This window comes from Dromiciops gliroides, chromosome 2 (genome assembly GCF_019393635.1).
Source record: "Dromiciops gliroides isolate mDroGli1 chromosome 2, mDroGli1.pri, whole genome shotgun sequence".
Taxonomy (NCBI): Eukaryota; Metazoa; Chordata; class Mammalia; order Microbiotheria; family Microbiotheriidae; genus Dromiciops; species Dromiciops gliroides.
Window position 1 is genome coordinate 572677728 of NC_057862.1, and position 14775 is coordinate 572692502.

Here is a 14775-nt window from a genome sequence, read left to right on the forward strand (position 1 = left end):
CAATTAACTTTCTGGAAGGTAGTTTAATCTGTCTGGGTGAGTGAGCTCACCTAAAAGGAAGGCTGGGAGTGTTACCAGGAAATCTGAGGAATACACTGTTAGAATTGTCTCTTGCATAGACAAGTTTTCAAGTATGTAAATAAAGCATGCACAAAGAGAAGGAAAAAAGAGAACTCAACAGGACCTACTGTATATCATTGTTAACATATCCATTTATACAGCACAATTAAAACCAGAGGAAAGGACTTCTGGAAAGAATGAGGACAGAGATTCTATCCTCCCTACAACTTCTCCAGTGTTTTTTTTTTTTTTCTTCTGTAGAGTTCTCAAGGCCTCCGTCACTTAGCCTCATGGAATCTGTTCTGGTGACTGTTAGTAGATGTGGAAATCAAATACATGTTGCTGATGTGGACAGAGAATGGTAATTTAACAATGTTAGTATTTCCTTGTGCTGGAATAGATTCTGGCTTTCCCATCTTTATATGAATAAACAAGTACTAAGTAGAACTCATAAAGCTAATTATATTTGTAATGAATAAGATCTACAGTCTAAAACACAGGCTGATTTAGAAAAAACAAACAAATGTTTTAGGCATTATTGTCTTTGTTTAGAAAATTTGCATTATCTTTTAGCCACTAGAGATGTTTATTCAATTTTATAATTCTTTGAGCCCTTTAAAAAATCTCATTTTGCGTTGAAGGTCCCTTGAAGTGGGACTAATTAAATTGCATGCCAGTAGTCTGAAAGAATGGAAATTTACTTGAAATATGAAACAGTGATGTGATTTTGTTTGTCCAGAGATTGAGTGGTACACCAGAAGAAACAATGGACCTGAGAGAGAGAAGACTTGGTAAAGAATCCCATGTTTGACACATTACTTGTGTTATACTTGGTAACTTTCTGGGTCTCAGTTTCCTCATCTATAAATGGGAAGGGTTAGAGTAAAATGCCTTCTACAATTCCTTCTGGCTCCAAATCTATGAGCTTATATAATTGTTTTATATTAATTCGATTGACTAATGGAATGCTATTACTTTACTATTTATTCTCTTGTTTAGCTTAGAATTTTATCATGTACAATAGCTTTGTTCAAAACATTTTACAAAATGCTATTAACCCAAGTATGAGGGATAATAAATAGTAGGGACTTAATAAATGCTTGTTTAACTATCAAATTTACTCCAAATCAAGAGAGAGTTCAGTATAAAACAGAGAATAAATTAATAATTGTTAGCATTCGTATATTGCTTTAAGGTTTAAAAAGTGCTTTACAAATATGATCTCATTTCACACTCACAACAAGCCTGGGAGGTAGATGATATTGCTTTTTCCATTTTATAATTAAGGAAACTGAGATGGGCATAGGATAAGTGACTTTCCTTGAGTCACATAATGAGTAAGTGTCTGAGGGAAGATTTGAATACATCTTCCTTACTCCCTACCTAGCCCTATTTACTATATTAATTAATTAAAATTAATTAATCCTACAAATTAACTCAACAATTTTATTTAAAAGCTTACATATACATTTGTTGGTTGTTATCCCCATTGCCAAATATCCTTAAGGCTAAATGTCCATAAATTGAAACATGTTCATATTTTTTACTTATTTATATTATGTCATGGGGTACAGAGCACCCCAGAAGTTCTCTGGGGCACATCAAGGAATCTTCTACTTGAAAGGCTAAACCAGAGGACAGATACACCTAGAGAGATGAGCAGAACCAAATCCCACTGAGCTACCCTCAGATCTGCACCCTTCATTCTGGTCTCCCTTACCCCTGGGGAGATAAGTTTGGGTGTGGCTGCGGCCTTTGTGTCCTGAAGAGAGATCAGATCTTGGCCACCCCTCACCCAATTCCTCCAGTCAGTACCAGTGGGGGATAGTCCTCCCTCACTAAAGGAACTTTCCACAGGCAGATGGTCCACCCCCATCAGTCCTCTATAAAAGTACCTGCCAGTCTCCTGTTCCAGGAGATTGGTACCTCTGAGCCATGTGCTTTGTGCCTATCTCCCCATGAGAAGTCCAAGGATTTCTTTCATGGTCCCCCCACCCCTTCCCTTCCCTTGCCCCTAAATAAACTACCACCTTATTCTAACTGCTTTTGTGTGCAAGAGGGTGTAATTCTTTAAAGAGGAATTCCTAAGAACCCCAACCCCTAACCCAACCCATACCCCATTTTCCCCCATTACATTTATGTGAAAAATACAGTATTAGACTTCCCCCCTCCAGACCTTGCAAGGCCTTTTGTCTCAATTCTATCTCAATTCCCAAAGTCAAAATCACAATTTTTATTCTCTCCAAGAACTATACAATTTCTGAAGCCATCAGTCAGGTGTTTGGTTTTTTTTTTTTGTTGTTTTTTTTAAATCCACAAGACATAAAACTGATGACAGAGACAGCAGGTTCAGCTTCTGATAAAACAAGAAAAAAATTAATATAATTTTGAAATATAAAATATAGCTAGCCAATAGTTTTATTCCAATTTTTTTTTGAGTTCTGGTTTAAAAAAAAAGTAAATTGATTTTCCAATGCTCCAAAAACGTGACTACAAGGCCGTTTAAGGAATTAGAATCTTTCCCTATTAAATCAATTTTTACCATAAATAACTCCATCTGTGTTGCTGAAATACCAATGTAAAAATAAGTTTAATTTCTCCATCAGAAATGAGAAAGATTTCATGGGCTAAATCCAGTTCTTTCAGAAACAATAAAAAATATTCCTTTTAAAGCTAGAAGTGTGAAAATTTTTGTAAAACGTAAGATGAATTGCCTAGAGAGACATCTCAAGGACTCCAACAAAAGGATTCCTAGTAGAAGTGAATCACCCCCTTCACCACATTTGAGCCCAGTACAAGTGTGCTTTTCCTTGGATTCTCTACATACTAGTTGGAGAGTGTATCACAGATTTTGAGCAGGGGATAGTTCATACCAATTTTTCTTATTCTATTACCTTAGGAAATACCCCCTTTCTAAAGGCTGAGTAATTGATATTTACTAATAATCAGGGGACAAAATCATCCTACTAGAGTCTTATAAGCTATAGCAATAGAAACTTACCCTAACCCTTGAGGGTGACTTGTAGAAGCCTGAGGGGAGATGAAGCAGCTGCCCTTGGGGGACTTGACCAGTTCATGATAATGGGATTTAAGAGAGTAGCTTCAGAACCAGTAAAGCAATTGTAATCATTGTAAAAGTTACCACAATGAGGAGTCCAAAAGAGCTCAGAAATTATCTCAATCAGTAAACACAATCTCTTTGCCAAAAAAAGAGAATTAAGGCTGCCAAGTATCTTGTTAATTTAGATAACAACTCATTTGCAAAACATTGCTGAGGAGGAGGAAGAAAGCTTGTTATAAGGAGCACTGTCTCAGGAAACCACAAAACAAAATTGAGGAGAAAACAAGCTTAAAGTGAGATTATACCAAGAACATTGGCAATGCACCTAAGAAGAGGACTACAAACAGATATAAAATGGAAAACATCTGCAGGCAGTTTTTTTTTTCTTCAAAGATATCTCTTCTTATAGCAACAACAGTAGAATTTGTATTCCACCAGCTCTATTTCTAGGGTACCATGCAAAGAAGTAGTAATGTTATTTAAGAAGAAAAAGTCTGGGGAAATAAAAATATATATATGTGTATGTGTGTGTGTGTATAGTCTATAAACCTCTTGAGGGCAAAGACATTTTTGTTTTGTTATTATATTCTTAAGACTTAGCACAGTGCCTTGAAATCAGGAGTTATTACAGAAATGCTTTCTAGATGTGATTGGTGGCTTCTATCAACATAATTTTAAAGGGGTTGGTTTGTTAAGAAACTGATGAATCTAATGGACTAATTCTCAAGATATTTCAAAGAAGAGATTAAGTCCAAATAAAGAAAAAAGAGAAAATGCAACAGCAATTATTGACCTCATATTTCTACTTTTTCATCCATTCAAGATATTTGTGACAATGAATACATCTAGGGTGTCATTGATGAAAACATAAAAAGAGAACAGATAGGTTTTTTTAGTATTATTTTTATAATACTAGATCATATCTTTATAATTGCAGTTGATTTAGAGGCATAGACAATCAAACATTCACTTTGATCTTTATTGATTTTAAAAATTGATTTGATAGAGTAAAATATAACCTTGAAAAACTTTCCTCACAAGCCCATCAATTGAGGAATGGCTAAATAAGCTGTGGTATGTGATTGGTTTTTTTGTTTGTTTTTTGTTGTTTTGTTTTGTTTTGTTTTTGCAGGGCAATGGGGACCAAGTGACTTGCCCAGGGTCACACAGCTAGTAAGTGTCAAGTGTCTGAGTTCACATTTGAACTCAGGTCCTCCTGAATCCAGGGCCAGTGCTTTATCCACTGCGCCACCTAGAAGCCTCTTGTGGTATATGATTATAATGGAATATTATTGTGCTATAAGAAATTACAAGCAGGATGATTTCAGAAAAACCTGAAAAGTCTTACATGAACTGATCCATAGTGAAGTGGACAGAACCAGGAGAACTTTGTACACAGTCACAGCAATATTGTTTGATGAATTGTGAATGATTTAGCTATTCTGAACAATACAAAAGATCCAAGACAATCCCAAAGGACTAATAATGAAGCATACTATCTGCCTCCAGAGAAAGAACATATATTGATTGAACACAGACTGAAGCATGCTGTTTTTCACTTTCTTTCATTTTTCCCCCTTTTATTTCAGTCGTACAAAATGACTAAAAAGGAAATGTCTTATATGATTGCATATTATAATCTACATCTGATTGCTTGGCTTCTCATGGAGGACAAAAGGGAGTGAGGGAGTGATAGAATTTGGAACTCAAAACTTTTAAATAAAAATGTTAAGAAATTAAAAAAAAAGAAAATTCTCCTCAGAAAAGATATGTTCTATGAATACATCCAAACCTCAGTCTTTGTGATGGAGTTAAATGACCTTTCTTAATTACAAGGTTTTGTTTTTGATATTCTAGAAACACTGACACCTGGTATTTGTCAACTCTTGACACAGGAAAAAAAAAGCAAAGTGAGAGATCACAGAAGCCAAAGAACTAGATAGTTTTAAAAGAAATTAAAATATTACCAAAGTGTGGGGGGGTGAGGGGGAGAGAGAGAGAGAGAGAGAGAGAGAGAGAGAGAGAGAGAGAGTAAACATGACCATAAGTAGTGAATAAGGATGGAGAATTACACTTATCCTGAGTTTTGAATAACTCTGGGCTAGGATGAAAGTCAGCCCAGTATTTAGGAAGTTATGGAAATCCAGTCGCTTCTACTTCCTTCTCTGGATGCAATGATCATGAAGTGAGCTCACTTCAGTGTATAAGGAAGGTAAGAAAGGGAAGAATTGTCATTAGAATAAAAGATCCTAAGTCTAAAATTTAAGAATAGGAGCACAACCTTGCTTTTGATCGCTACAAACCATGAAAAAAGCATGGTAGCATTATTGCGAGAATAGATGTCACTAACATGAGCTATTATAGTAGAGTCAAAAGAGAATTAGTTTAGGGTTGATGAAAGGGTTCTAGTAACAAACAACTCTACCCATAGCTGTGTGACTTTACACCAGCCAATTAACTTCTGTGAGACTTGGTTTCCTTAATTGTCAAATGAGGCATGTTTAATCTGTCTTATTTATGCAAAAGGTCACTATGATGCCTATGATGCTTTAATGACAAAACACACATGAAAATGCTTTGAAGAATATAAAGCATTAGCAATATATTTGAATTAAGTATGACAGTCTTAATCCATCTGTGGAGGGCTTGATCCTGAAAGCAACAGGAAAAAAAATATGAAAAAAAAAATTAAAAAAGAGAGAGATTGTCACTTTCAGAGGCAAGTTTTACAAAATAAGATTATATAATGTAGTAGAAAGGATGGCTACAGGATGCCTGGGTTTTAGCAGTGTAGACATAGAGCTGGAAAGAACCTTAGAAATCATTAAGTATAACCCCCTTACTTTACAGGTGAGGAATGTGGAAACCCAGAGAAGAAAGTTGTCTTACTCCAACTTGCACTAGTGGAAAACTTTTTGTTGTTCTGTCATGTCCAACTCGTGACCCCATTTAGGGGTTTTCTTGGCAAAGATACTGAAGTGGTTTTCCATTCTTTCTCCAGTTCATTTTATAGATGAGGAAACTGAAGCAAAAAAGGTGAAGTGACTTGCCCAAGGTCATACAGCAAGGGTCTGAAACCAGATTTAAACTTAGGTCTTCCAGACTCTAGGAACAGAGCACTATCCACTGCTCCACTGATGCACACTGGAGATGTTCAATAATTATCCAACTTCACATGTGTCAGATGTAGAATCTGAACTTAGTTCCTGTGATTCCAAAGTCAGTGATCTTTCTATTGTCCTAACTTCTTACTAGGGCCCTTCTACTTCAAGGGTACACTGAAATTTCTTTGTAATTATTGAGTAGTTACCTGTATACTTATTGCTTCACTTCTACTCCCAGGAAAATGTAAGCCTCAGAGGGCTGGACTTGTTTTGTTTTTGTCTTTATACCTCGCACAGGGCCTGGTACATAACAGGTACTTAATAAATGTTTACTGAATTAAAAATGAGGTGTTTGGATGGGATCCTTCCAGTCCAAATATTTCCTGGTTCGTTTCCCACACCATGAAAGTCAAGAATAGGACCAAAAGGACTTGGGCAATTCTCAGATCTATTCTGTAGACAAATTAATTGACAATATCATAGTTACAACCAACAATAGTATTCAACTCCTCCTTGTTACTACTGAGTAAAAGAGATGTTTTAAATCATGGTAGCAAGGTAAAGTTACTCTGAAATATCTTACGTTTAATAGTTTTATATTATTCCAATATTCAAGACAAATAATCAGCATTAACCAAAAGTCAGCTGAAAATTAGGGTATCCATTTGTTTCCCTCATTTACGGTTATTGTATAAGACTATGATAGCAAATCAATGGAAGCAGAAGGCAGGTTAAGGAAGAGGCTCTTTTCTCTATTTATGAAGTGGTAATTGGCCTAATATGTAAACATATTCAAATTTCCATCACCAGACAGGATTTGTAGGAACACATGAAAATGGAAAATAAAACATATTTGTTCCCATTTGGAAAACATGCTATCGAAATCAATTGTAAAGGGATGTTTATTGTTGTTGAGTTATTTTAGTTGTGTCCAACTCTTGGTGACCACATTTGGGGTTTTCTTGGCAAAGATACTAGAGTGGTTTGCCATTTCCTCTGCCAGCTCATTTTACAGATGAGGAACTGAGGCCAACAAGGAAAACTGACTTGCTCAGGGTCACATAGCTAGTAAGTGTCTGAGACCAAATATGAACTCATGAAGATGAGTCTTCCTGATTCCAAGGTCAGTACTCTATACACTGTGCCACCTAGCTCCCCAAAGGAATATTATAAATATCATGTTTATATATACACAAGCCTAGAGAATGAAGCAAGAAAAATCTACTTTTACGGAGTGCTATAAATAGCATATTTATATATCCAGAAGAAATCAAGGGGAACAAAATTTTTCAGTAAATACAATAGCCTCACAAATTACAGATACACGATTAATAACACCAATGTTGTCTCTCATGTTAAAAATAAGCAAACACCTTAAAAATCTCTGGGTACAAATATATTTTGGTGGAAAGTTACAAGGAATTTTTCAGTTTATGTTGTTTAAAGAGATGTTAGATATGCTATTCTTAGAATGGCCATATGCTTACCCTTGAAGATGGAAGACTACAAGCTTCTAAAGCAGTTTCAACTCGTTTTCGGTCTGCTGAAAACATGCGATAGATGCTGTGAAATTTTAAAAAAAGAAGAAAAAAAGAAAGAAAAAGATAAAAGGTATATCATATTGTCTTATCCTTAATCCTACAGAAATTATTCAAGGTGAAAATGTTTTTATTAACTCAAATCCTGTTATATATAAGAAAAACCCCTGCAAATTTATAATAGAGACAATACGGCATCATGGCTTCAGGGTCTGCTTGTTACACGTACTGGCTATGAGAGCTTGGGCAAGTCATTTAACTTCTCAGTGACCTAGGTAGCTCTTTAATTTTTTTACATTAAAAAAAAATTTTTTAATTTTAAAATTAAAAAAAAATTTTTAATTAAAATTTTTTTTTTTCTGGGGCAATGAGGGTTAAATGACTTGCCCAGGGTCACACAGTTAGTAAGTGTCAAATGTCTGAGGCCAAATTTGAACTCGGGTACTTCTGAATCCAGGGCCAGTGCTCTATGCACTGCACCACCTAGTTGACCCTGATTCTTAATTTTTTAAAGTGTACCATGGACTCTTTTGGCAGTCTGGTGAAATCTATTCATACTTTCTCAGAATATTGTTGTTAAATGCATAAAGTATAATACATTGGATTACAAGGAAACCAATTATATTCAAAATAGTATCAATAGGTTATAATACATTATATAATATGAACATATACCTATGTATGATATACATAATACACATATACTATGTAAATAAATATATGACAGTTTTCACTTATATTTAAATATATTTATATCTACATATTTTTCAGGGACCATGGATTAACAACCCCTATACTATATACTATGTTGCCCACTTCAGTATAACACTATATACTCATTTACATTTATTTTTACTCAGCAGGTTATGAACCTAGAATTGTATTCTGAAAGGGGTATATGTGTAGGGTGTGTGTGTGTGTGTGTGTGTGTGTGTGTGTGTGTGTGTGTGTGTAGCTCTTGAGGTGACTGATAAGGATAATGCCATTAAAAAAAAGAAATGCCTTTAACAGAAAAATCTGTTCTCTAACAATGAATTCTAATCTGATCTCTTTCATTAGTGGGCTGGGTGACCTAGGTCAAATCACAGAACTTCCTTCTTCCTCAGTTTCCTCATCTATAAAATGAGGTGATGTCAACAATATCACTCAAGCCAATTAAAACGTGTTTTTTATAAAACAAATAGCAATATAGCAGCAATATCTAGTGATGGAACTTACTTTTTGAGAGGAATTCGTCCTTCAGGAGTGACCTGTAGCTTGAGTTTGGTATAGCTGTTGGTGAAAGAGAAAAACAATATTCTTTTTTTATTCACAGAACTTACAAGAAAATAAAAATGAAACTTTTTAAATCAAATACATTTATGTATTCTACTATTCTTTAATGGTTTTTGGGAAAATATCACCACTATCGCACTTGGAAATATAATTTAGATTACAAAATTGTTGTTTTAATAAAATTTCTGAAATACCAAAAGAAAACAAACCATGTCCTTTGGGAGAATTTGTAAATCACTGTAATTCATCATTTATCAGTTTTGACCCTGAATAATAATTGTATAGATTGAGAACCAGGGAAACTAAAATAAATTTAGACTAGAACTTAGAACATATGCTATATGGTTGGTGTATTAGAATTTAAAATGGTTACAATATAAAAGAGATAAATTCTTCAATATATTTATGATCTGCCTGACATGGATAGTTTCTCAACCGGTGTAGCCTGCAACTCACACATGTTTTCTAACCATAAATAAGTTTTGTTTATATTCTTCTATAAATACTCTGTAGATTATAGACCTAATTTGTGAGATCTCCTAGGTCTCTTTGCTTTTCATTAGAGGTTTCTGGTTGCCCCTCTTTTATCATCACTTTAACCACAAGACCAGCATGTTTTCTCAGTAACATCTGCTACACTATTTCTTGCATGCACTCATTAGTTCATCAGTGGAAGTTTGCTGAAGCACCTGACAACTGTCTCTCCATTGTCTTTTGAGTCATGGGTAACTTGTAATACTCAGAGATTGTAGTATTCCAGTATTCCCAATACAACACTATCAGAAGAATAGATGGATTGAACAGATGTGCCTTTGTTCCTGGAATCAATTTGAAATCATTAAAAGCAGTGTATTATCCCAAAGTAATCAATTCTTCCATTTGATTCTGGACCCAACTTCTTGTATGTCCACTGGTCCTGTCCCAGATGTATGTATGGGCTGTCTACCTCATTGGATTGGCTATCACATTGCAAATTACAGCCTGGATAATAGGCATGTTTCATCTATTCAGTTTTGCTATTACCCATTTCTTTTGAATAACCATGGATTTAATTGAGGACAACTTGCATCACACTTAGACTTGATGCTTTCAGCACAATATCACATATAAAAAGGGCCTCTGGAAGACCTAATCATCTACATGAAACAGGGATTTTCAACCTGAAGTTCATGAACTTTCAAAAAAATATGTATTTTTGTTAATTGTATTTCAATAGAATATTTTGTATTATTTTATGTGTTTGAAAACACTTTTTCTGAGGAGTCGTTAGGCTTCACTAGATATCCAAAGGAATCTATGACACAAAAAGGTTAAAAATTAATATTTACTGAACCCTTCCATATTTCTTCTCCATAATTACAATCACAGTGGCATATAATATTGGCATGCTACAAACCTTAATGCACCATATAAATGCTAGCAATTATTTGACACTTGGTAAGGGATAATTGTAATAGTCACTGCTTAAAATTATCCATATGGTTACATTTACTAAGGACTATTGTATGATTTTAACATATGCATGAGAAATTTCTTGTTAGTTGAGTCTTTAAGGTTGACTTTTGCTCTAGTGGATGAAACTTTTTTCTTTTTTCTTTTCTTTTTTTGGGGGTAATCAACAAAAAATTGAGGCCATGAATCCTGTATTCTCTATACCTTTAGTTAATTATGAAATTATAGAGATGTGGTAGGTCATGGAAAATCATTTGCAAAATCTGCCTTTTACTTTTTCATATTTTCACAGTGGATACCTTTGATATGTGTGCAGATAAAAGTTTAAAAAGTAGGCATATGTGATTGGTAGTTATTGAAGTCCTCTCAGTCACTTTTTTTTTTGTTAGGACGGGGATCTGTCCTTCACTGTTTTATCTATATTTTGGTATCTTCTGCTCACTAATACAGTCTGTAAAATATTTCCTCAATGCTTTCAAGATTATTTCACATTAATCTTTGAGTTTCTTAATGTATATTTGTGCTAGTCCAGCTGGTTTTCCCAACTTTATCATCCTAACTGCCATTTCTAGTTGTTTATAGAGCAAATTAGTGCTAACATGTTTAAGTCCAAATATAACACTTTCTCAGTGATGACAAAAATATATCAAAATAGAAATATTGACAAATTTGCTCCATTTTATGCTTACTTGTTCTTTTGCCAGTTTCATTCATGAAATGTCCTTGGGACAATGATATTCATTTGGGTATGAATGCCAAATGTCAACCTTTCAGGGGACTTGTTTTTGCTTTCACTGCTTATTGCTAATTTTATAAGGTGACATTGCTTATGATTTTCAGTCATTTTCCTCCATCATATTTTATAAATGTGATTGGTAACACAGGGTACAAAAACAATTTGTATTCAAAACTGTTGTTGCCCTTGGCATGTTTTACTAATGCAAAGAAATCAAGAGATTGGTGGTGTAATAGGTGGGTGAAAGCCCAATCCTTATAGCATGCTCACATCTAATCTTCCCAGCAGGTTATATAAAGCTTTTGTAATACATCCTGCTTGGTTCTAATCCAACACATGGACACTTGCTTCTAGCATAAATATTTGAGGTGCCCTTCTCCCTTTTCAGAGTATGAGCAGGTATCCTTTGACTTTGTCTTGTTAGCACATAGTGAAGTAATGAAAAATCTTTTAATTGGTTGCTGAGCTGGAAATGAGAGTGTACACAAAAGGTTTGGGCTGAAAATATCAATCTCTTCCCTGGAAGCTCGGAAGTGATAAACATTGTGAACCACTGGATGAGGGAGGAAAAGAATGCCTTATCTCCCAACTGGCTACCATGTGGTCTTAGGGACATGACAACTCTGTTTCTGTTGTGTTTCTTCTTTAATGATCTTAGGTGAATCAGGATTCTAAGATGAAATTAGTCAGGTTGTGATTTCATGTAAGGTCATTAGTTATCACCTGAATAATAAGAATAGCAGAGAACACTATAGACAGTAGCAATAGTAGCTTAATGGAATAAGGAACCCCCTATCCCGACTCCTGCCCCTCCCCATAGCAGCTGAACTACCTTCTTGACTCAGTTTAACAGTGGATTGAACTAGCAGCCAAGAAACCATATCCTAGGAAGATCTAGCCCAATTGAATAAGGGAATAACTCACCATCCATTGTGAGACTATGTCCCAAGGTAGGGAGTGTGAAGGGAGAAAAGGATTCTCAATGTCAGGAGTCAAAAGGTACCACTTGGGCTCACTTGGCCTTCACTACCTTGTGTGTTAAGTTTGAACTTACTCACCCCAGGGTCTGAGCATGTACAAGGGTGAGTACAGTCCTAATTTGGGGTGGTTGATAATATATAGCTTCTGTTCTTACTCTACCTTCTCAGTGAATCCTTTTTGTTGTTGTTGTTAAAAGTTAATTGATATTAACTGATACTGGAGAGATGTCATCTGGTTAATTGATATTGGTGGGAATATCCAGGCTGAGGGAGCAAGAGAGATCATATAAATTCCAATTCCTCAGGGTTACTCCCCAGGATCCTTAGGGGATTTGTTGAGTATTGTGGTAAAAATTATTTGTGGTAAAAGTGATTGGAGGGGCGGCTAGGTGGAGCAGTGGATAAAGCACCGGCCTTGGATTCAGGAGTACCTGAATTCAAATCCAGCCTCAGACACTTGATACTTACTAGCTGTGTGACCTTGGGCAAGTCACTTAACCCCCATTGCCCCACAAATAACAAACAAAAAACAAACAAAAATTATTGGCGTTTTAGCTGACTCATTTGGGAGGGGCCACACCTGGCCCACCCTGAAGTTGCGTATGCTACTGAGGTCAGAAAGAGAAACCTCTCCATAGACAGTTTTTGAAGGACCTCCCCTTTTGGGGGAGGAAGATTGAACGCTCCCTGAGGGGAGGCTAAGGTGCTTCTGGAACTCTAGGTCTCTCTCTTCTGCCTTTCCAGTGGTGCAAGCAACTGCAGACTTCCCAGGTGTGGTGAGTGAACACAAATTCCTTTGAATTAGCGTAACTGGACTTAGGTCAGAGCTAGGAGAATTTATCTGTATTTCTTTTTCCCTACTTCCTTATCTTTGATTTTTATTAATTTCACCTTTGTTGTTTAATTAGTTCCCAAGTAATAAAATCTGATCCTTTTGTGGAAAAGAAGCTGTAAGGCTCCTTTCTTATTGGTCTGGGAGAAATATCTAAAAGGGCAGTTTGGAGGGGAGGGAGCTTTGAACCTAGAGGTCCCTCATTATTTCCGGGACCTTAATAGTTTGGTGAGTCACCCAATTAACTTTCCATATATTAGCAATGCTACAATCCCTTGAAGGGTCTAAATAATATTGAATTTGACCTGTGCTCTTCATTAATCAGTGATCTGACCACAAACAGGCATTTGATTCTGCTTTGTCTTCCACAACATTAACCATTCAATTCCTATCCAGATAGATCTAATTCCATCTTTTCTTTTCTTTTTTTTTTTTTTTTTTTTGTGGGGCAATGGGGTCAAGTGACTTGCCCAGAGTCACACAGCTAGTAAGTGTCAAGTGTCTGAGGCCAGATTTGAACTGAGGTCTTCCTGAATCCAGGACCCATGCTTTATCTACTGCACCATCTAGTTGCCCCCAAAATGTTCTTTCTTTCTTTCTTTCTTTCTTTCTTTCTTTCTTTCTTTCTTTCTTTCTTTCTTTCTTTCTTTCTTTCTTTCTTTCTTTCTTTCTTTCTTTCTTTCTTTCTTTCTTTCTTTCTTTCTTTCTTTCTCTCTTCCTTCCTTCCTTCCTTCTTTCCTTCCTTCCTTTTTCTTTTTTTTTTTTGTGGGGCAATGAGGCTTAAGTGACTTGTCCAAGGTCACACAGTTAGTAAGTGTCAAGTGTCTGAGGACAGATTTGAACAGAGGTCCTCCTGAATCCAGGGCCAGTGCTTAATCTGCTATGCCACCTAGTTGCCCCCTTATTCTAACTTCTGTGATGTTGTTTGATGCTCACCATTTTCAGTATCTTCAGATTCTTCTGGAAGAAAATATTCGTGATATGTAGCTATGGGGCTTCTCAGCAGTTTATAAGCTTTTGACCTCATTTTCTCAAACTGAAGCAATGTGTTTTTTTCTTCAAAATATTCTCCCTATTATCTCCTAAGTCTAACTGACATAAACTGCAATTTATCTTCAACTTGGTAATTTTTTTCTATGTTCATCATAAACCATGAAAAATGATATGCCTGGTCCACCACTTTGGGAAAGAAGAAAGTAGACTTGGGGAAGAGCCAAGATGGCAGAGGAAAGGCAGTAAGTGCTCGGCGCTCCTGACACAATCACTCAAAAACCCCCCAAATAATGGTATAAGACAATTCCTAGAGCAGCAGAACCCACAAAAAGATGTGCTGAGACCATTTTCCAACTAAAGACGGCTTAGAAGTTCGGCAAGAGGGGGCTGCTCTACTGGGGTGGGAGTGGAGCCCAACCCTGCAATTGTGTTGACATAGATCCAGCCCCAGGGAGGCTGCATCAGAGAAATTTACCCTTGGAACCTCTTAATTGGTGGCAGCATTGGTGTCTTCTAGAACTAAACTCACAGTCTGGTGAGAAGGCTGAGTGGTTGGATGGGGAGACTACCGAGGTCTCTGCTGGAGCTGAGGCAGAATTTAGCAGTTCTACCCCAGCTGCTGGGAGCCAGGAAGCAATCCTGAGTGGTGGGTTCAGGTAGGGAGGGGGCACAGGCTCGCTCAAGCTTGCAACCAAGAATATAAAAATTGTTTCCTGGTTGAAAACCAAATTGGCTTTGGGTTAT

The 14775-nt window shown here is 36.1% G+C and overlaps 1 protein-coding gene across 5 annotated transcripts in view; it reads right to left on the reverse strand.

Annotated features, from left to right (window-relative positions):
* The window catches only part of PLCB1 (phospholipase C beta 1), an 856495-nt gene that overhangs the window by 318197 nt on the left and 523523 nt on the right, over positions 1 to 14775 (reverse strand). For all 5 annotated transcript variants that reach the window (XM_043984633.1, XM_043984631.1, XM_043984630.1 and 2 more), the window contains 2 exons: positions 8982 to 9035; positions 7713 to 7788 (listed from right to left, as the gene is read on the reverse strand). In XM_043984633.1, coding sequence (XP_043840568.1) covers positions 7713 to 7788; positions 8982 to 9035 — 130 coding nt within the window. The remainder of the gene's footprint in view (positions 1 to 7712; positions 7789 to 8981; positions 9036 to 14775) is intronic.